Source organism: Pogoniulus pusillus, chromosome 29, assembly GCF_015220805.1.
Source record: "Pogoniulus pusillus isolate bPogPus1 chromosome 29, bPogPus1.pri, whole genome shotgun sequence".
Classification (NCBI taxonomy): domain Eukaryota; kingdom Metazoa; phylum Chordata; class Aves; order Piciformes; family Lybiidae; genus Pogoniulus; species Pogoniulus pusillus.
The window spans coordinates 16,883,783-16,908,242 of record NC_087292.1 but is presented as its reverse complement, the minus strand read 5'-3'; the positions used below and the strand labels follow the sequence as shown (position 1 = coordinate 16,908,242).

Sequence of the window (24,460 nt, the reverse complement as noted above, 5' to 3'; positions counted from 1 at the left end):
CTGCCCAGAGAGGCTGTGGAGTCTCCTTGTGTGGAGAGCTTCCAACCCCCCTGGCCCTTGTGCTGCTGGGCAAGCTGCTGGGGGTGCCCTGCTGGAGCAGAGGCTTGGCCTGGCTGATCCCCAGAGGTCCCTTTCAACCTCCAGCCTGCTGGCATTGCTCGTTAGACAGAGAGGTTAAGCTCCCCAGCTAATGAAGATGAGCTGCCAGCAGCACCACGAGCAACCAGACGGTGCCGAGACGCCAGGGCTGCCGTCCCGGCGCTTACCAGTAGGGCTTCCCACCCAGCGAGTGGGGAGGGCACGGAGAGGATCCACTCCAGATGTGAGCCCTGGGCAGCCGCTGGCTGTTGCTGATCCTTGCACCTTTCCAAGCCCAGCCTGGCCCCCCCCCCCGGAGCCACCCTTGGGTGTTTTCCACCAGAGAAGCCTTTCGTCTGGGGAAGCCTCTCCAGACGAGGCCAATTTTCTCCTTCACTCATTTCACTCCACGACACTGCGTCATTCCTGAGGGTGTCCTCACAATTGGACTAATGAGATGGAAATTAGCACGCCGAGGAGGGGCTCCAAGGGCCGGGCTGTGCCCTGTCTCCCCCCCCCCACAACCCTTCCTCCTCCTCGGTTACGCCGGGAGCGGAGCCGAGCTCTGCCCGGCATCACCCAACCTTCAGGGCTCCGCCGCCGGGCAGTGACCTCAAAAGAGGGCTTTTAGGGGGTTGTTTGGGGGGTGGTATTTTGGGGTGCTGCACCCCAGCAGAAGGGAGTTGCCATAGAAACGGGGAGGGGGGGGAACCCGGCGGGAGGTGTGTGGGGGTGCACCCGAGTCGCCGTCGCTTTAAGAGCGCAGAGGAGGGAGGCAAATTACGCAGCTGCGAGGGCTCATCCCTCCCTCCCCATCTCCATCCCTCCCTCCCTCCATCTATCCCTCCTCCATCCCTGCCTCCATCCCTCGCTCCCCGCCGCACCCATGGAGGCCGGCGCAGGTGATGGGGCCGGGGAAGGGGTGCGGGGCTGGCTGGGGTGGGGGACACCGCTCCGGGCACGGCGCAGCCCTGCTCACCGCCCGCTCTCTCCCATCCCCTGCAGGTCGCTGAGCTGCTCCTCCCCTCCCCCCCCGCCCCTTCCCCTTTCCCTCAACCCCATCTCCCCCAGCCCGGGACATCGGTGGGACCCCCTCACCTTGCGCAGGTAAGAGCGGGGGGAGCTGTCGTGACTCAGCCCGTCTGGGGGGGGGGGAAGAAGCCTGCAGGATGGAGCTCTGCGCTGGGGGGAGGTTTAGAGGGGGATCTACAGGGAAGAGGGCGATTGAGGTGGGTCATGCAGCAGGCCTGCAGCGCAGCTGCATTGCATGCATTGGTCCCCCGAGGCTTGCACCAGGCCCCTACAACTTGTACCAGACCCCTGTGGCTTGCACCAGACCCCCACAGCCTCCATCAGACCCTCCTGTCATGCCCTGGAGCCCCATGGCTTGCACCAGACCCCCACAGCCTCCATCAGACCCTCCTGTCATGCCCTGGAGCCCCACAGCTGGCACCAGTCACCCATCAACCCTGCCAGACCTGCACTGCATGCAGCAGACCCATGTGCCACTCACTGGATCCCCACTGCATGCAGCAGGACCCACACCATGCACACCAGACCTGCCCCACAGGCACCGCATGGATGTGGACCCACAGTGCATGCTCTGGACCCACGCAGCATGCACTGGACATACATCACACTCACCAGACCCCCCCTGCACACACCAGACCCCCCCTGCACACACCAGACCCCCATCACATGCCCCAGACCCTCCCTGCATCCCCATCACATGCCCCAGACCCTCTCTGCATGCCTTAGATCTCCATCACATGCCCCAGACCCTCTTGCCTTGCCTTAGACCCCCCCCACTCCATGCACCAGACCCCCATTCCCATGCACCAGACCCCCACCCCACGCACCAGTCCCTCCCTGCCTGCACCAAGTCTCTCCTTTCTCCCCACAGACCTCCATCACATGCCCCACACCCTCCCCGTGCACACCAGACCCCTGTCAGACACATCAGGCCTCCATCACCTGCCCCAGACCCTCTCTGCATGCCCTTGATCTCCACCACATGCCCCAGACCCTCTTGCCTTGCCTTAGACCCCACTCCCCATGCACCAGACCCCCCCCCCCCCCAAGCACCTGACATTCACCCCACGCACCAGACACCCCCCCCCCCACGCAGTCCCTCCCTGCATGCACCAAGTCTCTCCCTTCTCACCCTGGACCTCCATCACACGCAGCAGCCCTTCCTTGCATGCACCAACGCCCCCCCCCCCATGACACCCTGCAGCCCCCCAGCCCCTCCCCGCATGCACCAGCCCCTGCCTGCCGCTGCAGCCTCCCTGCCGGTGCCGTCGCAGGAGCTGCAGCGGTGCAGCTGCGGCTGGGTTATTTAACAGCTTCCCCTGCTCCAAAGGGCCTGGGCGCTGGCTGCTGAGCTGGGGAGGGGTCGGGGGGGAGGAGGGGGTCGGCTCCTTCTTTCTCCTCCCCACAAGGTCAGCGCTGCTTGGTGGTGGCACAGAAACCTGCGGCTCTGCCTGTGCCACGCTTACAAAACGCTGGCACCGGCTGCGCCGTGCCCTGACCTTGGGCGAGACGGTGCAGGTCCTGCTGGCATCCCGAGGGGTCGGGGAGGGGGGAGGGGGGGCTGGGTGTGTGTTTTTGGAGGGGTTGATGCCTCTGCTCACACCTCGGTGGGCTGAGGTGGGAGGTTTGGTGTGTGGCTGAAGTGAGCCAGGGAGGAGCTGGGGCTGGGTGCTCCTCAGCCACCAGAGCTCCAGGTGGCATGGGAAGACCTGGTCCTGCCACACCGAGCTGTGGAGGGGAGGAGCAGCTGGAAGCTGGATTTGCCTTCCATGTTTGTGCCTGTGTATCCCAGAGGAATGAGCTTTTCCTTCTGCTTCCTTCCTTCAGCTCAGCTCCTGGCAGAGCAGCAGCGCAGGGTGGGCTCTGTGTGTGTGTGGGGGGGGGTCACCTCCCCTGCATCCTCACCTTGCTCAGGGTGCCAGCTTGCCCTGCTCCTGCTCTGATGGCAACCAGCAGTTGTCACCAGGGCTCCTGCCCCTTCTCCCTTGCACCTCCAGAGGCCCCAGCAGGAGCTCAGCTCTCTCCTTCTGCTCAGGCACCTCGATTTTAGCTCCTGGGGGCCAGGAGTTGCCACCTCCCAGCTTGCTGCTGCAGCCTGATGAGCTGGAAAAGTGATGAGCTGCACAAGCCAAAGCTTTTGGAGCAGTCCCTGTTGGCCTCTAATCTCCTGGGGGTCGGCTCAGCAGTTTAGAACAAACCAGAGAATGAAAGGCAGAGCGATGCTGCTGGGCTGAGTGATGTGCCCCAGCCCCTGCCAGCATCGACCTGGGGCTTGGCTCTTTGCTTGCCCGGGTTTGGTTTTGCCTCCGGTGGTGTTGCATAAGCACCCTCCGTGGTCTGTCCCCTGTTCTTGTCCCCCCCTCCACCCCCGGAGCACTCTGCTGTGAGCTGGAGCAGCTCCTGCTGCCTGGCACCCAGGTGAAGCTCAGCCTGCCTCTTGCTGCAGCAGGCAGCTGGAGCCTCCTGACCCCTGGAGGTGTTGCAGCTCCCCTTGGAAACTCCTCGAGAAGAATAAAGCAGCTCCTGGCTCCCCCCACCCCTGAAATACTCCTCCCCCAACCATCACCCCAGGCTCTTTTCAGGCACAAACTGCTCCTGGCAGCGCTGCCGTTCCGAGGACACAGTGCCCTGTCCTGAACCAGGCTGCTGGGTGTTTGCCACGCTCAGCACTTGGCACCTTCGGAGTGTGAAGGAAGATAAAAGCAAGGAGGGAAAGCAGGAGCCTGTGCTGGGAAGGCAGGGATGAGGCTCCCAAGGAGCCCTTTTCATTCCCTGGCAAAACCAAGCTGTGATTTCCCTCCCCCTGCTGCTCTCTGCTGTTAATCTCATTAGCACTGGGGGCCTGAAAACACAGGCAGGGAAGGTGCCCGCTGGCATGTGCCAGGTGTGGTTCTTCTCCCTCCTGCAGGATCAGTGAAGCTGCCCTGAGGTGCTTGGGCTTAGTGCCACTGTCACAAAGTGCTCCTGGCAGCAGGGGGAGAGGGGATCCAGGCAGGGCAGTGGGAGGGAGCCTTGGCTAAAGAAGCAGTGAGGATGGGCAGACACTGGCACAGGTTGCCCAAGGAGGCTGTGGATGCCCTCTCCCTGGAGGTGTGCAAGGCCTGGGCTAGTGGAAGCTGTCCCTGCCCAAGGCAAGGAGCTGGAACTGGATGATCTGCAAGGCCTCTTCCAGCCCAACCCATTCCCTGGTAAGCAGGGAGCCAGGGTGGCTGCTGGGCCTGGGAGGCTGCGTGCCCAGGGCTGGGGCTGCCAACGAGCCCTGCTGCTCCTGCACCTCCCCTGGGCACAGGGTTTGCTGCTGGGGCCAGCACAGCAGCTGGCTCCTTCTGAGCTGGGCAAAGAGGCTGTGGTGGTGAACCCCCCAGAGACATGGAGCCGATGGTGAGGGTCTCTGCAGGGGTCCTCTGCCCCATTTCCCATGCAGGAAGGTTCTAAGAGGGGGTGATACCTGCCCAGCCCCCATCTCTCCTGCCCTGGCACAGCTGAGGTACCTGGCATGGCCTGGAGTAGCAGCCAGAGACCCCTCTGCAGGGCAGCAGATCCCAAATGGGGGCTGAGCTGCACTTGGGCAAACCTTCCTCTGGGGCACTCTGCTTGCAGCCTGGCACTGCTCCCCAGCACGCTGTGCTCAGGGGGGTGGTGATGCCCAGATCCCTCCTGCTGCTGCTGGGCAGTGGAGGCACACCAAGGGATGCAGCTCTGGGGAGCCCCCAGGGCCCGGTGGTGCCCCCCACTCTGGGTGCTGGCAGCACTGGGGGGCTCTTGGCCCCAGGGACCGTGCTGAGGCTGAGCAGCCTGTGCTGGTGGGGGTGTGCCAGGGCTGGGGGTGCCAGTGCTGGCTGCTGCTAATGGTGCAGTGGACAGCTGAGCCCTGCCTGGGGCTGAGTGCTGCTGGCCACAGCACAGAAAGGGCTGGGAGCTGGGGGTGGAGGTCTCCTGGGGGTGAGAGGCTGCTGTGCCCGGCTGTGCCCCTGCCTGGGCTGCCAGCCTGTCCTGCTCTGCCTGCAGCTGTCTGCTTGCCAAGGATTCTGCCTTGCCCAGGCTGGTTCTGGGGCACAGTGTAAGCCTCTGCTTGGTGCTGCTGTTTCCTTTCTGCTCCACCCCGGGCTGGAGGCTCACAAGGAGTTTGCTGCTGGTGGCTCCAGGAGGGAGCACCAGGCCTTGCCAGGGGGCAGGGTTCATCCTCCCTGTCCCCTCGGCTGAGGTTTTTGGGGGGGGGCTGGCAAGGTGCTGGAACATCTCAAGGTGGTTCTGTGGTGTCATCTCCAGAGCTGGACCATCAGACCCTGGCTGTAGCAGCACCCCAGGGAGCAAGGGTGGCTGCAGAGGTGCTGCACTGAGCAGCTCCTCCTGGTCTCCTTGGCACAGGGACAACCTAACAGCTCTCAAACCACCCTGGCCTTGGCCTGGAGCCTCTGCTGGGGGAGTCTCTGTGTCACTGCAAGCCCAGGCTGGACTTCAGAGCCAGGTCCCAGCAGTGTGGTGGTGTGAAGAGGGACTCTGGCTGAGAGGAGCAGCATCTGGTTTGTGCCCCTGGGCTCAGCACTGGTTTCTGAGGCAGGCTGAGAGCTGTGCAGGGTCTGTGCAGGGCACAAGCTGCTCCTGGCAGCTCTGGGAGGACCAACCCACAGGCAAAGGATCCCCCTGGGGGTGTTCTGTGCCCTGCAGGCTGCTCCCTGTGCTCCTTGTTCTGCAGAGGTGGAGCAAATCCCTTCTACAGCAGCTCCCAGCTGGCACATGAGCCCTGGCCTCATCTTCTTCATCTTTGCTGCCACATCAGACCTGGCCTCATCTTCTCCACCCTTTGCTTGACTTGGGGTTTGCAGACCCCGAGTCCCTGGCAGCCCTTTGGGCATCTCCTGATGCCCAGGGTCCTGTTCTGTCCCTGTGCTGAGCAGGAGCTGCCCTCCCTGCACAGGGCTACCCATGGGCAGCTCTGCTGGCCCTGGCCCTGGTGGTGGTGAAGCTGGTGAAGGCCTGGAGAACAGGTTGTGTGCCAAGCAGCTGAGGGAGCTGTGGGCATCCAGCCTGGAGAAAAGGAGGCTGGGGGGAGGCCTTCTGGCTCTCTACAGCTCCCCGAGAGAAGCTCAAGGACAGGTGGGGGTTGGGCAGATGAGAGGACAAGCCCCAGGGGAGGTTCAGGTTGGCCATGAGGAGCAATTTCTTCCCCTTGAAGGTTGTCCAGGCCTGGCTCAGGATGCCCAGGGCAGTGGTGCAGTGCCCATCCCTGGAGGGGCTCAAAGCTGTGGTGCTGAGGCCATGGCTCAGTGGTGCCCTGGCAGTGCTGGGTAGGGGTTGGGCTCCAGGACCTTCAAGGTCTCTTCCAGCCCAAACCATGCTGTGATTCCCTGATTCTGCTCCAGCAGGGAGCAGTGACCCTGCCCACCCTCTCCCTTCTCTTGGGCTGCTTGCCCTGGGCTCTGCTCTGCTCCCTGCCCCAGGCCCCAGCTCGGAGGTGGTTCTCAGCTGTCAGGGACCTTCTCTCGGTGCCTCCTGCCCGCAGCTGCCACCATCCCCCTCCCTGGGCAGCAGGCAGCACTCCCAGGGCCGTGGTTATTCAGCCTCCAACGCTTTCCATTCCCTCTCCCTGGGTTCTTTCCTGATGCCTAATCAATGAGCAGCTGCAGCAGCCAGCCAGCACCCCCTCAGTGCAGGTGCCAGGCTGGCATGGATCCCATGGCAGGGCAGGGGCAAGCCCTCTGTGAATCTCCAGGAGAGCTCCATGCCAATGGTAACCCAGAGTGCAGCTGAGGGATTCCCTCTGCCCTTGGAGGCAGAGGTGGGATTGTGCCCTGTGGGAAGGTGCTTTGAGCTCTGCTGCCAGGCCTGCCCAACCTCTGCCCGTCCTTGGCAGCCCCGTGGGCATGGTGAGGCTTTTGGGGAGGCTGAAGTGGCCTCTCTGGGGGTAAGGACAGTGGCAGCTCAGTGCCAGTGTGGAAATTCAAGCCTGGCAAGGCAGTGCTGGCTCCTGGCTATGGGAGATGTTCAGCACATTGTGTTTGTGAGGTGGGCACCCAGGCAGGGTGCAGGGTGGTGCTGCCTGCTCCCTGGCATTTCAGTGCCTGCTGGCAGACCTCATGCAGGCTGCCTGCAGCTGCTCTGAGTGTCTCACCCCCTAATGCTGCTGGGAGAGGCATCAAGCCTTGGCATGGGCACCAGACGAGTCTGCAGCAGTGGGAGGAGGAGGAGGAACTGAGCTTGCAGGCAGGAGGCCAAACCCAGGCTTCCCCAGTGAGCTCTTCCTGGCTGTGGGTGCTGGGGGAGGTTCTGTGGTGCCCTCACTGTGGTACCAGCCTTTGTGCTGGGCACATGTGCCATCTGCAGTGCTGGTTGAGGGACCCCAGCCCTGGAGGGGTTTCAGTGGCATGGAGCTGTGGTGCTGAGGGCCATGGCTTGGTGGTGCCCTGGCAGGGCTGGGGTAAGGCTTGGACCCTGTGGTCTTCAGCCATGCTGTGATTCCCTCTGCTCTTCCCAGGGACCCCAGAGCCACTATGTGAGATGTGAGCAGCTGCTGTGATGGGGGGGGGGGGGAGCAGGAGGCAGTGGTGGTGCCACTGAGTGCCACTGGGCTTCATCAGGCCAGGGCAGGGGGCGGTGAGAGGACAAGGAGGTAACCCTGGCATGGCCTTAAAGCTCCTGCAGCCTGGGAGCTGCTCGGGGTGATGAGACCCTGCAGCAGCAAAAGGGAGGCCTGAGGGCAACCCTGCTGCCCAGCAGCTCTGTGGGACCCTGCAGCCTGAGCCTGGGCTGTGCTGCAGCCTTGCATGGCACTGGCAGAGGCTGCTGGCACCGGGGCCACGCTGGGCAGTGCTGCCGGTGCTGATTCACGCTGCTGCATTGGCACAGCCTGCGGCGCTGCTGACTCAGGAGCTCTCCCTCAGCTGCTCCCCTCCCTGCCAGGGTCCTCCCTGGGCAAATCCATGCCGGAGGGGAGCAGCAGCACCCCCCCACACCTTGGTCACTACGTCCTGGGGGGTGCTGACGACCTGTGCCAGCTGGGGCTGAGGGCTCGCTGCAGCTGCACATCCCTGGCTCCTCTCCTCCTGCTCTCTGCCTGGTTTGGGGATTCAGGGAGCAGCTCATCCTGGGCAGAGATGAGGCCCGGGGTGGTCACTGTGGGCTTTGAGCATCAAGCCTGGGGGAGGGGAAATCAACCCTGGGGTGGGAAATGCATCGAGGGGAGGGAAATGCATCGAGGGGAGGGAAATGCAGCAGGGGGGAAATGCAGCAGGGGGGAAATGCAGCAGGGGGGAAATGCAGCAGGGTGATTGTGCTCCTCACTGCAAGAAGGATATTGAGGGGCTGGAGCAGGCCAAGAGGAGGGCAACAAAGATGGGGAAGAGGGCTGGGGAGGAGCAGCTGAGGGAGCTGGGGGTGTGCAGCCTGCAGAAGAGGAGGCTGAGGGCCAGGTGGGGGTTGGGCTCTGCTCCCTGGCCTCAGGTGACAGAATGAGAGGGAAAAGAAATGGCCTGAAATTGTGCCAGAGGAGGCTTAGGTTGGAGATGAAGAAACATTTCTTTGCTGCAAGAGTGGTCAGGGATTGGCACAGGCTGCCCAGGGAGGTGGTGGAGTGCCCATTGCTGGAGGTGGTCAAGAAACACCTCCATGGCACTCGGGGCCATGGTGGTCTTAGGTTGCCACTTGGAGTTAATGATATTAGAGGTCTTTTCCAACTCAAACTATTCAAACTTCCTCCTCCTCCTCCTCTTCCTCCTCCTCTCCTCCCTCTCCTCACACTCCCCTGGCCCATGGCTGAGCATCTCCCAGTGTTCCCCATCCATCACCAGCCATGGCTGAGCTCACAGCTCACACTGCTGCCAAAACCAGGGACAAATACCCACCCCATGAGCATGCCCAGTGGTGGGGGTGTGCCCACATGGTGCCCCATGGCCCAGCTGTGCCCAGCAAGCCCTGAGCTGCTAGGACACAGCAGTGGTGCCACAGGGATGGCCATGCTGAGCCAGTGCTTGCCATGGCTGCAGTGTGCCCAAGGTGCTGCTCCTCCAGCAGCTCCCACCCACTGCTGTGAGCCTCTGGATCTGGCCTCATTACAGGAAAATGGGAGCTGTGCTTCCTGAGGGATTGGCTGCTGCAGCTTGCAGGGAGCTGAGCTTCCTTGCCTGGCTCCACTGGCACATGGGGGGGTTCTGACTTCATTAAGGAGAAGCAGTGGGCAGCAGTGCCCAGGTGGCAGCTTGGTGAGGTCCTGGGCTGGGTATCAGAATCCTTTGTCTCATCTTTGCCCCCAGTGCTGCTGCCATTGCAAAGCAGCCTGTGTGTCCCTGCAGCAGGGAGGGACACCTGGGGGTCAGGGCCTGGAAAACTGGTGGGAATCTCAGAATCCTGACAGTGGGAAAAGACCTTCAAGGTCCTCAGGCCACAGAATGAGAGAGCTGCTGAGGTTGGGAAAGACCTTTCAGGTCATCAAGTCCAAGCTCTCACCTGGAGCTCACAATCCCACCACTGCTCTTAGCCACCACCACCAAACCTCATCCCTCCACGCCTCTTTGAGACCCCTCCAGGGATGGGGACTCCACCACCTCCCTTGGCTGCCTGGGCCAGGGCCTGAGAACCCTTTCTGGGAGGACATTTTTCCTACCATCCAACCTGCACCTCCCTTGGAGAGGGAATGCAACCATTGGCTAACTGCCAGCACCACTGCTGCACCCTGTGCTGGGGTGCAGAGCTCAGGAAAGGCTTTGAGAGGGGAAAGGAAAGGAGGAAGGAAAGGAGAATGGACAAGGGAAGGGAAAGGAAAGGGGAATGGATAAGGAAAGGAGAAAGGAAGGGGAGTGGATAAAGAAAGGGAAGGGAAATGGATAAGGGAAGGGGAAGGGAAGGGGAGTGGATAAGGGAAGAAAAGGGAGAGGAGAGGAGAGGAGCAAGGAGAGAAGCGAGGAGAGGAGAGGAGAGGGGAGGGGAGGGAGGGGAGGGGAGGGGAGGAGAGGGGAGGGGAGGGGAGGGGAGGGGGTTTAGCCCGTGGGTAGGTACCTGCCATGCTTCTGTTTGCCCTCTGAATCAAGCAAGCCTTCCCCCTGCACCCACACCGTGCCCTGCCAGGGCAGGACCTCGGCCGCCAGCATCCCTGGACGAGGCGGAGCAGGCGGCCCAGATGTGCAGGGCTACAATCCACATCTGTCCCTGCACGGGTGGCCCTGGGGGACCGAACGGACGCTGTGGTGCAGGAGCTGTCCCCCGTGCGTGGTTCCCATGCCGGCAGTGCCATTTCTCTGCCTTCACCTCCTCTCTCTGTCGCGTTTAACCCGCAGTGCCCCGCAGCCAGGACCCGCGGCCATGTCCCTGCCGGGGAGCAGACGCTCGTCCACGGGATCGCGAAGGTGAATATGCTTCAACCTCTGCCCCGCACCGGGCACCAGAGCCTGCCTGGCACATCTCCCACTTGGCAGCAGGGAGGGACCGGTCCCCACTCACACCTTCAGCACAAAGCCCCCACCCCCGGACGAGATTTTTTTTAGGGGGGGGGTCGCATGTGGCTGCTCACCGCACAGCACTGCCCACCCCTGCATGCAGCCCCTGAGTGCTGCACCCCTCCTTGTCCCTCTGTCTGTCCCTGCCGCAGCCGGGACCCACCCGTCTGTCCGTCCGGGCAAAGGCAGGTAGGGGGGGGAGGGTGCCAGCAGCAGTGCCAGGGCACAGGGTGGTGAAGCTGGGAGGTTTGGTAGCCCTGGGAAAGCCTCTCCTGGAGCTGCAGCGAGAAAAGAGGGGAGAAAAAAGAAGGTGGTTGGGGGGGAAAGTCATTCATTGCCCTCCGAGGGGCTCCACGACCTGGGCTGCTGGGCACTGGCAGGGAGGAGAGGTCAGAGTCAGAGAAGCAGAGTCAGAGAACCACAGAAGCACAGAATCCGAGTCCCAGCAGCACAGAATCAGTGCCAGCAGCACAGAACCGGTCCCAGCAGCACAGAACCGGTCCCAGCAGCACAGAATCGGTCCCAGCAGCACAGAATCCGAGTCCCAGAAGCACAGAGTCAGACCCAGAAGCACAGAATCAGTGCCAGAAGCACAGAATCAGTGCCAGAAGCACAGATTCCAGCTGCCCACCTCTGGATGCCAAGCAGGCAGCAAGGTGTAGCTTCGGCTTGGCTGGGGCCACGCTCCCAAGGCTCTGCTGGTCCTCAGGCTGCACAGGTGCTGTGCCAGCGCCCAGGCAATGCCCCCTCGGGGGAAGAAGGGATGGAGTTGGGGGGGAGCAGCCCCCTCCCCCAGCCCCGAGCCGAGCCCTGCCTTTGTGCCCGTCACCGTGTCCGTGCCTTTGATCCCTGCTGTTTGTTTTGTCCCTTTTGTCTTGTGTGTTCTCGGTGTGGTGGTTGGCAGTCGCGGGCTTTATGGACGGAGTGGCTTTGCCTCCTTCTTTAAGTCTTCAGCGCCCTCAGCCACTCGGCCTGAGACACAGCCTCTTCTCCCTGCCTCCAGGCGCCCCTCGCCCCCCGGGAGGGACACCTACGGCACCTCCTCGCTGAGCAGCAGCAGCAATTCTGGCTCCTACAAGGGCAGCGACAGCAGCCCCACCCCAAGGTAACCCATCACCCGCTGGCACAGGGCGGCTGCAGCGTGCCCTGGCGGGGGCAGGAGCGCAGGGAGCGCCGCGGAGCGAGGCTGTGGGCTTGGGGAGCCAGAGCTGGGGGAGCTGCTGGTGTGTCTCGTTAGACCTCCTCCTCATCTTCCTCCAAACTTCGTTGTGTCTTCTCCCAGCCTGTCCCCTCCCCCCTGTCCTGCTGTGGCTTGCACGCTGCCCGCACCCATCCTGCTGCCCCTGTGCCCCGAGGAGCGCCCCGGGTCCTGCAAGAGTGGACAAGAGCTTCGTGCCCATCCCCTCCCTGCTGCTTGGCAAAGGTCTGGAGAGGGCTGGCAGCAGCCTGGCTTCTTGGTAGGATGCTCCTGGTGTGCTCAGGGCATGAAGAGAACCTAACAGGAGGTGTTGTGAGGCCACAGTCCTGCCTGGCTTCTCCTAACCCTGGCTGAAGGTTCTGGGCTGCCTAAGGGCATGCATGGGGAGCTTGGGCTGCCCTGCTGCCATGCACAGAGCACCCTCTACCCTGGTGCCATGGCCAGGGGGTTGGGCTGCCCTGCTGCCATGCACAGAGCACCCTCTACCCTGGTGCCATGGCCAGGGGTTTGGGCTGCCCTGCTGCCATGCACAGAGCACCCTCTACCCTGGTGCCATGGCCAGGGGTTTGGGCTGCCCTGCTGCCATGCACAGAGCACCTTCCACCCTGCTTCAAAGCCCAGGGGTTTGAGTCCACCCTGCTGCCATGAACATAGGAGTTTGATCCACCCTAACATGCCCTGGAGTTTTGGCCCACGCTGCTGCCATGACCAGGGGTTTGGCTCCACCCTGGGGCCAGGAATAGAGGAGTTTAATCCACCCTAACACTATGCCCAGGGGTTTTAGCCCACCCTGGTACAATGCTCAAGGGTTTGGGTCCACTCTGGTGCCATGTCCAGGGGTTTTGGCCCACCCTGCTGCCATACCCAGGAGGCTGGGTCCATCCTGCTTGCCATGCTCAGAATTATGGCCCACCTTGGTGCCATGCCCAGGGGTTTTGGCCCACCCTGCTGCCATGCTCAGGGGGTTTGGGCTACCTTGGTGCCATGTCCAGGGGTTTGCTCCCTGCTGCTGCAGTGCAGGAGCACCTTGTGCTGCACAAAGCTCTGGATGTGCCCTCCCGGCTGGGGGCACAGCCCTGGCACTGGCCAGCCCCTGCTGTCCATGCTGGCCTGGGCTTTGGGCCAGAGATGTTACCTCGTTCACCCCAGTGGTGGCACGCCAAGGGTCAGGCTGTGCCAGTGGCTCAGCCAGCGCAGATGTTGGGTGCCCCCAGCTGTCTCCCGGGGCAGGACAGCCACCAGCTCCAACCTGCTTCATCCCAGGCCCCTCCCCTGACCCATCTTCTGCCCCTTTCTCTGATGGGGCTGAGCTCAGCCTGGGGTCTCCAGCTACATCTGCCTGAGACCTTGGTGCCCACCTGCACCAAGCTCTCGGTGCCCACCTGCCTCTGCTGGTGCAGCTGGTGCCATGGCCAAACCTGCAGTTCTGCAGAGGGCTCTGTGGCTGTGGGCAGTGCCAGCAGAGCCAGGAGTTGTGCCCACCCTCTGCTGATGGCACAGCTCCCTGAGGCACCCTGCACCTGTGGGGTTGCACCCAAAGAGGAGGCATCCCTTGCTGGACAATCCCTCTGCCAAGCCCATGCTGGCACTGGCACTGGCACCTGCGGGTGGGTGACATCTGTGTCCTCACAGGCGCTCGTCCAAGTACAACCTCTGCAGTGACAACCATGGGATAAAGCCACCAACACCAGAGCAGTACCTGACACCTCTGCAGCAGAAGGAGGTCTGCATCAGGCACCTGAAGGCTCGCCTGAAGGACACGCAGGAGCGGCTGCAGGACAGGTGAGGGGCACAAGAGCAGTGGGCACAGACACCCCTCTCCCGGGCATGGGAGACACCAGGAGAGGTCCTGGTACCACCTGCCACCACCCACAGTGACACCTCTTGCCTGGGACTGCTTCTCCTGGGTGCTTTCTGTTCCAAACACTGCATCCTGCCCTCGGGTTCATGCCCAGGCATGGGGCTTAGAGCTTTGCAGTGTTGTGGGCATGCGGGCATCTGGCATTGCAACAAGGGAGGTGCCAGTTTGGGGGGGAGGAGAGGGGGCAGAGAGCCCCTTGTGTCTCACCTGTGGTGGCTGTGCTGTCCCCTGTGTCCTCAGTTAAGTCTCTTGCCACTCTTCCTCTGAATTCCAGCGTCAGAGGGTGGCTAATCCCCATCTGCTGCCCTCGGGCTTAGGCACGTCCTCGCCGCCGTGCCAGCTGCCACGCACCCATCCCGGCTCCTGCCCGGCCCCACGCAGCTCTCTGGAGCCCTGAGCATAGAACAAGCTAGATCCAAGCCTCTGCTCATGCCCAGGGTGCTCAAGGTCTCATCCAGCCTTGAACATCTCCAGGGAGGTTGTGGAGCACAGAAGCACCCAATGTGATCGAAGATCACATTGGGTGCTTCTGTGCTCCACAACCTCCCTGGGCAACCTGTGCCAGTGTCTCACCCCCTCAACCCGTGCCAGTGTCTCACCACCCTCACTGCCAAGAATTTCTTCTTAATGTCCTAATATTCCTCATGGGAAAGGGCTGAGCATCACTGCCAGGGTGCCTGAGCATCACTCCTGGGGGTCCCCAAACACCACTCCCAGAGGTCCTTGAGCATCACTCATGGGGGTCCCCAAACAATGCTCCCAAAGGTCTTGAGCATCACTCCTGGGGGTCCCCAAACACCACTCCCAGAGGTCCTTGAGCATCACTCCTTAGGGTCCCTAAGAATCATTTCTGAGGGTTCCTGAGCATCACTCCGGGGGGTCCCCAAGCACCACTCCCAGAGGTCCTTGAGCAACATTCCTGAGGGTTGCTGAGCATTGCTCCTGAGGGTCCCCAAACATCACTCCCAGAGGTCCTTGAGCATCACCCCTGGGGGTTCCTGAACATCACTCCTGGGAGTCCCCAAACACCACTCTCAAAGGTCCTTGAGCATCACTCCTGAGGGTTCCTGAGCATCACTCCTTAGGGTCCCCAAACACCACCCCCAAAAGACCCTTGGGCATCACTCCTGAGGGCCCCCACACCACAGGGTCCATCCCCGGGTGCCAGCTGTGGGTGTCGGTGGTGATGCGGCTGCAGCTCAGGGCCGGGACATGAGGTTGCCCTCCCCGTGTCTGGCAGGGATGCTGAGATCGAGGACCTGAAGACGCAGCTGTCGCGGATGCAGGAGGACTGGATCGAGGAGGAGTGCCACCGCGTGGAGGCACAGCTGGCGCTGAAGGAAGCCCGCAAGGAGATCAAGCAGCTGAAGCAGGTGATCGACACGGTGAAGAACAACCTGCTGGAGAAGGACAAAGGGCTCCAGAAGTACTTTGTGGACATCAACATCCAGAACAAGAAGCTGGAGACGCTGCTGCACAGCATGGAGGTGGCACAGAACGGGGCACTGAAAGAGGAGGGGGCCGGCGAGTCTGCCGGGGGCTCTCCTGCCCGGTCCCTCACCCGCAGCTCCACCTACACCAAGCTGAGCGACCAAGGGGCCGGGGACCGCAACGTGGGGGGCTCGCAGACCATCTCGCTGGACGAGGGGGCCGACAGCGGCTTCGTGGGGGCAGAGGAGGCTCCGGGCCACACGGACCCGCTGGAAGTTGGGGGGGAGCCTGGCACCCGCCTCCCCCCTAGCTCCAGCACCTACGAGAAGCTGCTGGGGCTGCGGGGCAGCGCGGAGGCAGGGGTGCAGGCCAGCTGCATGCAGGAGCGAGCCATCCAGACGGACTTCCTGCCCTGCCAGCCCGACCTGGACACCATCCTGGAGAAGGTGATGAAGTCGCAGGCTTGCAGCCTGGGCAGCCCCACCTCGGCTTGGGTGTCCGAAATGGAAGACGTGATGCCCGGCCCCGAGCTCTCCAACCCCGCCGGCACCACGGACCTGCTGCCCGTCGAGGCGGCGGCGGCGAGCGCCGAGGGGGGCGGCAGCTGCAAGCCGGCGGTGCGGCAGCCGCCCAGCGCCAACCCCTCGGTGAGCATCGCTTGCGTGGCGGAGGAGGAGACGGCAGAGGCCGCCGGCGGCTGCGACACCAACCCTGCCAAGAGCTACTGGAGCCGCCACTTCATCGTGGATCTGCTGGCGGTGGTGGTGCCAGCCGTGCCCACGGTGGCCTGGCTGTGCCGCTCGCAGCGCCGGCAGGGGCAGCCCATCTACAACATCAGCTCGCTGCTGCGGGGCTGCTGCACCGTCGCCCTCCACTCCATCCGCAGGATGGGCTGTCGCCCTGTTGCCAGCCCGGGGGGCACTGCCCAGCCCTGACACCCCCTCCGCTCCGCTTCCCCCGACACCCGCCCTGGGCACCCCCACCACGGACCCGACCGGCTGATTGTAAAGCCCTGGCGTGGCCCTGCCCTCCTGGGGTCCTTCGGTGGCTTGTTGTGGGTGGGAAGGGGACTCGGGCCGGGGGTGGTGCTTTGCAGTGTGCTGTGTGTCCCCCCCGCTGCTCCTTCGTGCTGGAGCAGGGCAAGGACCATTGCTGGAGGGGAGCTGCCAAGTGGCAGTGTGGAAGGTGGCACCACCATGCACCAACCCCCTGCCCAATGGACACGCTGGCTGCAGGGGGGCTGTGTGGCAGCACCCCCCCGGAAGGGCTCTCCACTGCACTCACTTTTTGGTTGTCCTGGCCCTACCTGGCGTCAGGAAGAGCCCCAGGGGACACCTCCCTCCCTGCCACCTGCCCCGGGATGTGTTTCTTGCTCCAGCTGCGGGTGGCACCAGGATGCCAACAAAGTCTGGCTGTGGGTGGGAGGATGGAGGAACCCACCCGGACACTGGCACCAGCTCTGGACTGGTCTGGGAGGTTGTGGAAGAGCACAGGGCATCTGCTGAGCCGTTTTGGTGGCCCTCCCTCTGGCTCTGCCGAGGTGGTGCCACGGCTGGCCCCTGCTCAGCTCCTCTTCGTGCCACCCCTCTCTGGGCCCGGGGTGGCAGTGGGTGCTGCAGGCGTGGCCTGGTCGCCCCCTCCCTCTGCTTTGCACTAGATTCACTTTTATTTTGGGGTACAGACTGGAGCCTGCTTGTTGGGGGGGGACGACAAGGTGGTAGAGGAGGAACCCCCAGCCCTGATTCTGGACACCATGGAGTGAGAGTGGGGTGGGGATGAGTCAGAGTGGGGGGGATGCTCTCCTGGTGATTCTGGGGTGGCACCACACCAGGCTGGAGCTCAGTGCTGCTTGTGCCAGCTGGGTGCAGGCAGAGCTGCAGACCTTTAGCTGCTGCCCCCCACCCCCAGCCCAGTCCAGCCCAGTCCCCACTTTACTGGTGGCCTCCAGAACAACAAAAATGCCTTTTGCCTCCCCCCCGCCCCCTCCCCACCTCTTGAAAATAATCAAAGACAGCAAAAGGATTGCTCAGGGGGGGGCTGGAGTGGGGCACAAGTCCCCCCCCCACCCCCCCCACGAATGTCTGTGGCTTCTTCGTGACTTGAACTTCAACAGTGTTTTGTATCCCCCCCCCCACACGCACCCCCAACCCCTCTCCCACCACCCATGGGTGCTGGGTGGGGGTAGGGTGGCAGCACCTTGGGGATGCTGGGCTGATGTTTTAAGGGGAGTGAGTGGGGGTTGGGGGGGATGTGAGGCAGGGGGGGAGCTGGGCTACATTACCCCAACCCCCCCCTCACCCCAAACCCCCCCCTCCCACCACCACCACCACCGTGTGCAATGTGTTCGTGGAGCTGTGTAGACCTCTGTGAGCCCCTCCAAAGCTTTGGCCAAGAAATAAATGGAAGCAGAGAAGAGAAAAACAACAACAAAAGACAAAAGCCAGAGAATATATTTTTAAATACAGAACTGGACCAGCTGTAGCCTCCCTCCCCACCCCCCCACCCCCCCAAACCTCCCCTCCTGTACTCGTTGTCTGTGGTGGATGTCTAATAAACGTCGCTGGGTCTGTGTCTGCTTTGGCTGGTGCCAGCCTGTGGTGTCTGCCCTCAGCTAGGGGAGGGAGGCACAGGGGTGGCACAGGGAGGGGCAGAGGCCTGAACACCCACCCCCACCCCAGCCCAAGGCTATCAGGATTTGTTGTCTAGGAGGTGTCCCTGCCCATGGCAGGGGGGGTTGGAGCTAGGTGGGCTTTAAGGTCTCTTCCAACCCAACCCAGTCTGTGGTGGGTGAGAGTGGAGCTTGAGGAGGGCAGGTGGAGGCTGGAGATGAGGATGAAATGCTTGGCAGTGAGGGTGGGGAGACACTGGCACAGGTTGCCCAGGGAGGTTGTGGATGCCCTCTCCCTGGAGCTGCTCAAGGTCAGGTGGGATGAAGCCTGGAGCAGCCTGGGCTGGTGGGAGGTGTCCCTGCCCCTGGCAGGAGGTTGGCACTGGATGATTTTGAAGGTCCCTTCCAACCCAACCCATCCTGTGCCTCTAAGAGCCCAAGGTCTATCCTCATCCCAGGCCATGAGACCTCTGCTGGGAGGTGTCCCTGCCATGGCAGGGGAATGGAGCTGGAGGGGCTCTGAGGTCCCTTCCAGCCCAACCCATCCTGCCATCCCTGCTGATAAGAGGGCGGAGAGGGCCAGGAAGGGGACACCACAAGCTGGCAGTGCCCCCATGCCACCACCAGCCACTGTAGGCACGAGAGGTTTGTGCCAAACCAGGTTCCTTTGGAGATGCTGCAGGAGGACCTTCAGCAGCCCCTCCGAGCTTCTGGGGGCTGCCCAGGCTGACGTTTGCCCCCTCCCAGGCTGGCAGCGATCCCATCAGAGGTCAGGGATGGAGTGGTCCATGGATGACTTCATCAGCCCTGGAGAGAGCCTGGGCACAAGGGTGGGGGTTCAGCGAGGGGAGCCCAAGGTGGGGGGGAGGGGGTGTCCCACCTGGGGGTCCCCACAGGGGCTTGGTTGGGGGCGGGTGGGCACCGTGCCCGCCGGTCTCACCGCTTGACCATGTGCTCGTAGATGACAGTGGGGATGATGGTGAGGGTCACCACGCTGCCAGCTCCTGCCAGCACCTCCGTCAGCTGCTTATCCTATGGCAGAGAGTGAGAGGGTACCCTGGGGTGCCAGGCCGTGCCCAAGACCCTCACAGCTCCCCTGGCTGGATTCTGGGCAACCCTCATGCGCTGGTGGTGCCCAGCCCTTACCTTCATGCCAATGACGTTCTGGCCGTTGACCTCGCAGAGGTAGTGGTGCGTGAGGAGCCCGTTGCGGGCAGCGGAGCTGTCCTTGGCCAGCGACACGATCTTGCCCTTCTTCACCACGATGCCAAGGTGCCCGGTGCTGTCCTTGTGCAGGGTGACAGTGCGCTGGAAAGGCCTGCAGGGGACAGCAGGCTCAGCGCTGGCACCGCCCGCCCGGCGCCCCCTCCCAGCTGGCCGTGCCCGCCCGCCCGCTCACCGGTCCCGCACCACCATCACGATCTTCTCGGGGGATGCCTTCTTCAGTGCCCGCTGCGCCTTGGCACTGCTCCAGCCCGCGCAGTTCCTGCCGTCGATCTGCAGGACCTGGTCGCCGAAGCGCAGCCCCACCAGTGCCGCCGGCGAGTTGGCCTTCACCAGCTGCACGAAGATGCCCTGGGGACGTGGCACGGGGTTGGCACGGGAGCGTGTGCCACGCCACGCCCTGCCAACCCGCGCCGTCCCGTGTGCCATGTCACCCTGCGCTGCATTGCCAGGCTTGTGCCCTGCTGTGCCCTGCTGTGTCACCCTGCGCTGCATTGCCAGGCTTGTGCCCTGCTGTGCCCTGCTGTGTCACCCTGCGCTGCATCGCCAGGCTTGTGCCCTGCTGTGCCCTGCTGTGTCACCCTGCGCTGCATTGCCAGGCTTGTGCCCTGCTGTGCCCTGCTGTGTCACCCTGCGCTGCATCGCCAGGCTTGTGCCCTGCTGTGCCCTGCTGTGTCACCCTGCACTGCATTGCCAGGCTTGTGCCCTGCTGTGCCCTGCTGTGTCACCCTGCACTGCATCGCCAGGCTTGTGCCCTGCTGTGTCACTCTGCATTGGACTGCCAGGCTTGTGCCATGCTGTGCCCTGCTGTGTCATTCTGCGCTGCATCGCCAGGCTTGTGCCCTGCTGTGTCTCTCTGCACTGCATTGCCAGGCTTGTGCCCTGCTGTGCCCTGCTGTGTCACTCTGCACTGCATCGCCAGGCTTGTGCCCTGCTGTGTCTCTCTGCACTGCATTGCCAGGCTTGTGCCCTGCTGTGCCCTGCTGTGTCACTCTGCACTGCATTGCCAGGCTTGTGCCCTGCTGTGTCACTCAGCACTGGGTTGGTCAGCCTTGTGCCATGCAATGCCACGCAATGCCATGCTGTGCCATGCCAGGGTTGGCTGTGCTGTGCCATACCTTGCCACACTGCACCACACTGTCTTGTGCCATGTCACGCTGTGGGGTGGCACACTGTACTGTGTCACACCATGCCCTGCCACGCTGCACCATGCCATGCAACAGTGCCATGCGTCCCCCTGCCATGCTGTCCCATGCCACGCTGTGCCATGTCATGTCATGCCACACCCTGCCAACCCCTCACTGTGCCACTCCACAGTGCACCACAGTGTTTTGTACCACGCTGTGCCATGGTGCACCATGCCACACTGTGCCACACCATGCTGCACCTCACTATGCTGTGCCAAGCTATGGCACCCCAAACCCACCCACACTGTGCCATGCCACGCCCAGCCATGCCATGCCAGGCTGTGCCAGCCCAGCCCTCACCTGGTCAACGTTCTTGAGCTGCAGCCCAGTCTTGCCCCGCTCGTCCTTGCAGAGGTGAACCTCCCTCACCCCTGCTTTGATCTCTGCCCGCCGCAGCCCTGCGTTGTGCCCGCTCAGGGGGGCAACCACCTGCCCTGGGGGGTGCCCAGCAGGGCTCAGCGCCTGCGACGCAAGCAAAGGTCAGCAAGGATGGGTGGGGGGAGGGGGCACAGAGCCTGGCACACATCAGCCCTCAAGGGCACGCTGGATGCTTTTGCCAGGCAGGATGAGGCCCCAGAGGGGACCCTCCCCCACCAGCTTGGCTCCATTGGTGTGGCATTGGTGGGGGGGGTCCTGGCACAGGGAGGGGGCAGCCACCAGCCCTGCCACCTACCAAGGTGTCCTCCAGGTTCTTCTGGATCTCCTCACTGGACAGAGCCAGCCCCATGTAGCTCTCCAGCTCGGCCAGGTTGGGGTACAGCACAGGCGCTGCTGGGGACACATCGAGGCTGGCTTCAGCTCGAGGGGTCCCCAACACCCGACCACTGCTCCCCACTCACACCCTGCAGCCCCCCCCGGGACCATGGGTTCAGTGGAGAGAAGCCCCCAGGTGCCATCCCCTGCCCAGCACCCAGCAGCTGAGGGCAGCCTGCAGAAGAGGAGGCTGAGAGAGACCTCCTGGGGCTCTGCAGCTCCCCGAGAGGAGGCTGGAGCCAGCTGGGGGTTGGGCTCTGCTGCCAGGGGACAAGCAACAGGGCAAGAGGAGATGGCCTCAAGTGGCACCAGGGCAGGTTCAGGTTGGGCATGAGGAACAATTTCTGCCCCTTGAGGGTTGTCCAGGCCTGGCCCAGGCTGCCAGGGCAGTGGTGCAGTGCCCATGCCTGGAAGGGTTTCATAGCCATGGAGCTGTGGTGCCAAGGGGCATGGTTTGGCAGTGCCCTGGGGCAGAGCTGGGCTCAGGCTTGGGCTCCACGACCTGAAAGGTCTCTTCCAAGCCAAAGCAGGCTGCGGTACTGTGACCTCCTGGTGGCCTTGCAGTGCTCAAAGGCAGAAAGCTGGGGACAGACTTTGAGCAGGGCCCGTTGGGACAGGACAAGGAGGGGATGGTTTGAAATCAAAGAGGGAGGCTCAGAGTGGAGAGAAGGCAGAAAGGTTTGGCACTGAGGGTGGGCAGAGCCTGGCACAGGCTGCCCAGAGAGGTGGGAGCTGCCTCAGCCCTGGCACCACTGCAGCTCAGCTTGGTTGTGGCTCTGGTTGCAGCTGTCCCTGGGGACTGCAGGGCTTGGACTGGATGAGCCTGAAAGGTCCTTCCCACCCGGACCGGGCTGTGGAGGTCTCAGCCAAGCTCCCATCACTGCCTCTGCCTTCGACACCCCCTCCCCGCCCCCTCCCCGCCCCGATGCCAACCTGTGCTGCTGGTGCCAGAGGGGAGCTTTGGCTTCTCGGTGACCACAGTGGTGGGGGGGGTCCTCACCCCAGCTGCTGCCTGAGCCTGCCAAGAGATGAGGTTTGCTCAGGACTGTGCCCCTCAATCCCCAGCCCTCGGGGACCCACCGGGTCCCGCTCACCCCCACCCCGGGTCTCGGTCGTCTCTACTCCGGGTCCCGCTCAGCCCCATCCCGGGTCTCGGTCGTCTCTACTCCGGGTCCCGCTCACCCCCACCCCGGGTCCCGCTCACCCCCACCCCGGGTCTCGGTCGTCTCTACTCCGGGTCCCGCTCACCCCCACCCCGGGTCCCGCTCACCCCCACCCCGGGTCTCGGTCGTCTCTACTCCGGGTCCCGCTCAGCCCCATCCCGGGTCCCGCTCAGCCCCGCCGGGTCCCGCCGCGGGGATGCCGCCACTGACCTGCAGGATCTGGTGCCCCTTCATGTCCTCCAGGGAAGGGTAGAGGGTTGCCATCGCTGCTGCCGGGGCTGTGCCTGGGGACAGGGGCATGGGCAGGGTGGCGCGGGGGCAGGGTGGCTCTCCCCGGTGATGCCTCCCAGATCTCGTGCTTGGCTCTGCCACCCAGCATGACTCAAGGACATGTCACCAGGGCCATCACACCTGGCAGCTGGCACACGGGCATCCCGGGCATCCCTTGGCTGGTGGTGAGTCGCACTGCCCCTGTCCACCCGCCCAGCGTGGCCATTCCAGCATCGCCCGGAGGAGCCGGAGGTCCCTTGGGAGCAGATCTTCCAACTGCTCCTCACAGTCCCCCGTGTGCCACATCAGTCCCCTCCGCCCCTGCGTGCCCCTCCCGCTGTGCCCGCAGCAAGGCTGTGCCACCCAGCCCTGCTCCGCGACACATCCACAGCTCAGGGGACACATCCGGAGCCAGCTCTGAGTCCCGTGGGAACAGGGCAGGGTCCCACAGCCCAGCAGCATCCCGAAGACTCCCAGATCCCAGCCCCAGCAGCATCCCAAAGACTCCCAGATCCCAGCCCCAGCAGCCCTGCACTCACCTGCCACCAGCTCCTGGCTCCTTGTGCCACCCTTTGCCCTGGCGCCGGCTTTTGTAGCTGTGCCCAGCCCAGGGAGGGGCCAGGCAGCCTCAGCTGATGCACAGCCCTGCCAGGTAGGGCACAGGTGAGGAAGAGGAAGAGGAAGCGCAGGACACAGGACTCCGGCAGGGAAGGGATGGGGACAGGAACAAGGATTGGGATGGGACAGGATGGGGACAGGGACAGGGGCTGGAATGGGACAGGGATGGTACAGAGATGGAGACAGGGACGGAAACAGGGACAAGGGTTGGAACAGGACAGGAACAAGGATGGGGATGGGACAGGGATGGGGACAGGGACAGGGGCTGGAATGGGAAAAGGGATGGGACAGGGATGGAAACAGGGACAAGGGATGGAAACAGGGACAAGGGTTGGAACAGGACAGGAACAAGGACAAGGATTGGAATGGGACAGGGATAGGGACAGGGATGGGAACAGGGACAATGATTGGAATGGGACAGGGATGGGAACAGGGATAAGAATTGGAATGGGATAGATGATACAGGGATGGAGACTGGGATGTGAACGGGGACAAGGATTGGAATGGGACAGAGATGGTACCAGGGATGGGGACAGAGCCAAGGATTGGAACGGGACAGGGATGGGGACAGTACAGAGATGGGAATAGGAGCAAAGATTGGAATAGGACAGGGATGTGGACAAGGACAAGATTTGGAATGGGACAGGGATGGGGATAGGGACAGGGAGAAGGACTGGAATGGGATAGAGATAGGGACAGTACAGGAATGGGGCCAGGGACAAGGGTTGGAATGGGCCAGGGCTGGGGCCAGGGTCTGGAGTCTGTAGATCTGGCACCCTGGGGGAGCAGGCATGGGACTGAGCCCCCCAGCTGGGCACCATGGTGCTTCCTCATCCCACGTCCTCACCACTCCTGCTGGCACCAGGACATGGTTTGGCCCCACCACAGCTTGGTGGCCCAGCCTGGGGCCCAAGGGTGCTGCTGGGGGATGCCAAACTGGGTGCCCCACTGTGAGCAGCCCCGCGTGGGTGGGTGGCTCCTGCTAACACCTCACTGCCTCCTGACTGGGACATGGTGTCCCACACGCCCTGGCAGCTGTCACCTGTGGCCCCGGGGCAGGAGCCAGGTGTCACAGCCCCGTGGGTGGAAAAGCTGAGCTTGGAGCTTGGCTGAATCAGGGCATGGGGTGGCCGTGGGCATCCTACTGCCATGGCACATGGCCACATCACCCTGAGAGCCTGTGCCACTCTTCTGCTGCAGGATACCAGCCAGGGCACCCTGGCACCTTGTGACATCCCTCTGCTGTGGGGCACCAACCAGGGCACCCTGGCACTTTGTGACATCCCTCTGTTGTGGGGTACCAACCAGGGCACCTTGTGACATCTCTGCTGTGGGGCACCGAGCCTGGCACCCTGTGTCACTCCTATGCTGCAGGGCACCAAACATGGCACCCTGGGATCCAGCCTTCCAGAACTCACCTACCACATCCTGCTGCCAGCACTGGAGATGCCACTGTGCCCCCCAAGAACCAGGCAGCAGGGCACCCAGCTAGGCCTAGAGCTGGTGGCATCAGTCCAGGACTTGCTGGCCAAGGGCCAGCCCCAGCACAGAGCAGCAGCAGGGCACTGCCCAGCTCCCTCTATGCCAGGCCAGCAGGAAGTGGCTTATT

The 24,460-nt window shown here is 63.2% G+C and overlaps 2 protein-coding genes across 7 annotated transcripts; one reads left to right on the top strand and one right to left on the bottom strand.

Annotated features, from left to right (window-relative positions):
* The first annotated feature begins 1,107 nt into the window (after nt 1-1,107).
* Nucleotides 1,108-17,604, top strand: SNPH (syntaphilin). Of its 3 annotated transcripts, none has more exons than XM_064167800.1 (5): nt 1,108-1,185; nt 10,380-10,448; nt 11,542-11,643; nt 13,369-13,518; nt 14,838-17,604. In XM_064167800.1, exons 2-5 carry the CDS (start codon nt 10,405-10,407, stop codon nt 15,961-15,963), a joined length of 1,422 nt encoding a protein of 473 aa, XP_064023870.1. In that variant the 5' UTR covers nt 1,108-1,185; nt 10,380-10,404; the 3' UTR covers nt 15,964-17,604. The 3 variants fall into 3 exon arrangements, with proteins under 3 accessions (XP_064023870.1, XP_064023869.1, XP_064023871.1); XM_064167799.1 differs by having other exon boundaries at nt 11,443-11,643; XM_064167801.1 differs by lacking the exon at nt 11,542-11,643.
* Nucleotides 17,605-17,694: 90 nt separating this feature from the next.
* On the bottom strand, nt 17,695-22,905 carry SDCBP2 (syndecan binding protein 2). Of its 4 annotated transcripts, XM_064167806.1 has the most exons (9): nt 22,773-22,905; nt 22,174-22,247; nt 21,734-21,818; nt 20,721-20,818; nt 20,348-20,509; nt 19,036-19,211; nt 18,783-18,954; nt 18,577-18,668; nt 17,695-18,454 (listed from the first exon to the last, which is right to left on the bottom strand). In XM_064167806.1, the coding sequence occupies exons 2-9, from the start codon at nt 22,225-22,227 to the stop codon at nt 18,400-18,402; spliced, it is 894 nt and encodes a 297-aa protein (XP_064023876.1). In that variant the 5' UTR covers nt 22,228-22,247; nt 22,773-22,905; the 3' UTR covers nt 17,695-18,399. The 4 variants fall into 4 exon arrangements, with proteins under 4 accessions (XP_064023876.1, XP_064023874.1, XP_064023875.1 ...); XM_064167804.1 differs by lacking the exon at nt 22,773-22,905 and having other exon boundaries at nt 22,174-22,281; XM_064167805.1 differs by lacking the exon at nt 22,773-22,905 and having other exon boundaries at nt 20,721-20,815; nt 22,174-22,281.
* Nucleotides 22,906-24,460: the final 1,555 nt, after the last annotated feature.

Coding starts and splice junctions, on each gene's coding strand:
- SNPH (XM_064167799.1), top strand. CDS start 10,405: ATGTCCCTGCCGGGGAGCAGACGCTCGTCCACGGGATCGCGAAG. Junction 10,449..11,442: donor TCGTCCACGGGATCGCGAAG/GTGAATATGCTT, acceptor GGTGGTTGGCAG/TCGCGGGCTTTATGGACGGA. Junction 11,644..13,368: donor GACAGCAGCCCCACCCCAAG/GTAACCCATCAC, acceptor GTGTCCTCACAG/GCGCTCGTCCAAGTACAACC.
- SDCBP2 (XM_064167804.1), bottom strand. CDS start 22,263: ATGCCCCTGTCCCCAGGCACAGCCCCGGCAGCAGCGATGGCAACCCTC. Junction 20,819..21,733: donor CTCTGGCACCAGCAGCACAG/GTTGGCATCGGG, acceptor ATGTGTCCCCAG/CAGCGCCTGTGCTGTACCCC. Junction 20,510..20,720: donor AGAACCTGGAGGACACCTTG/GTAGGTGGCAGG, acceptor CTTGCGTCGCAG/GCGCTGAGCCCTGCTGGGCA.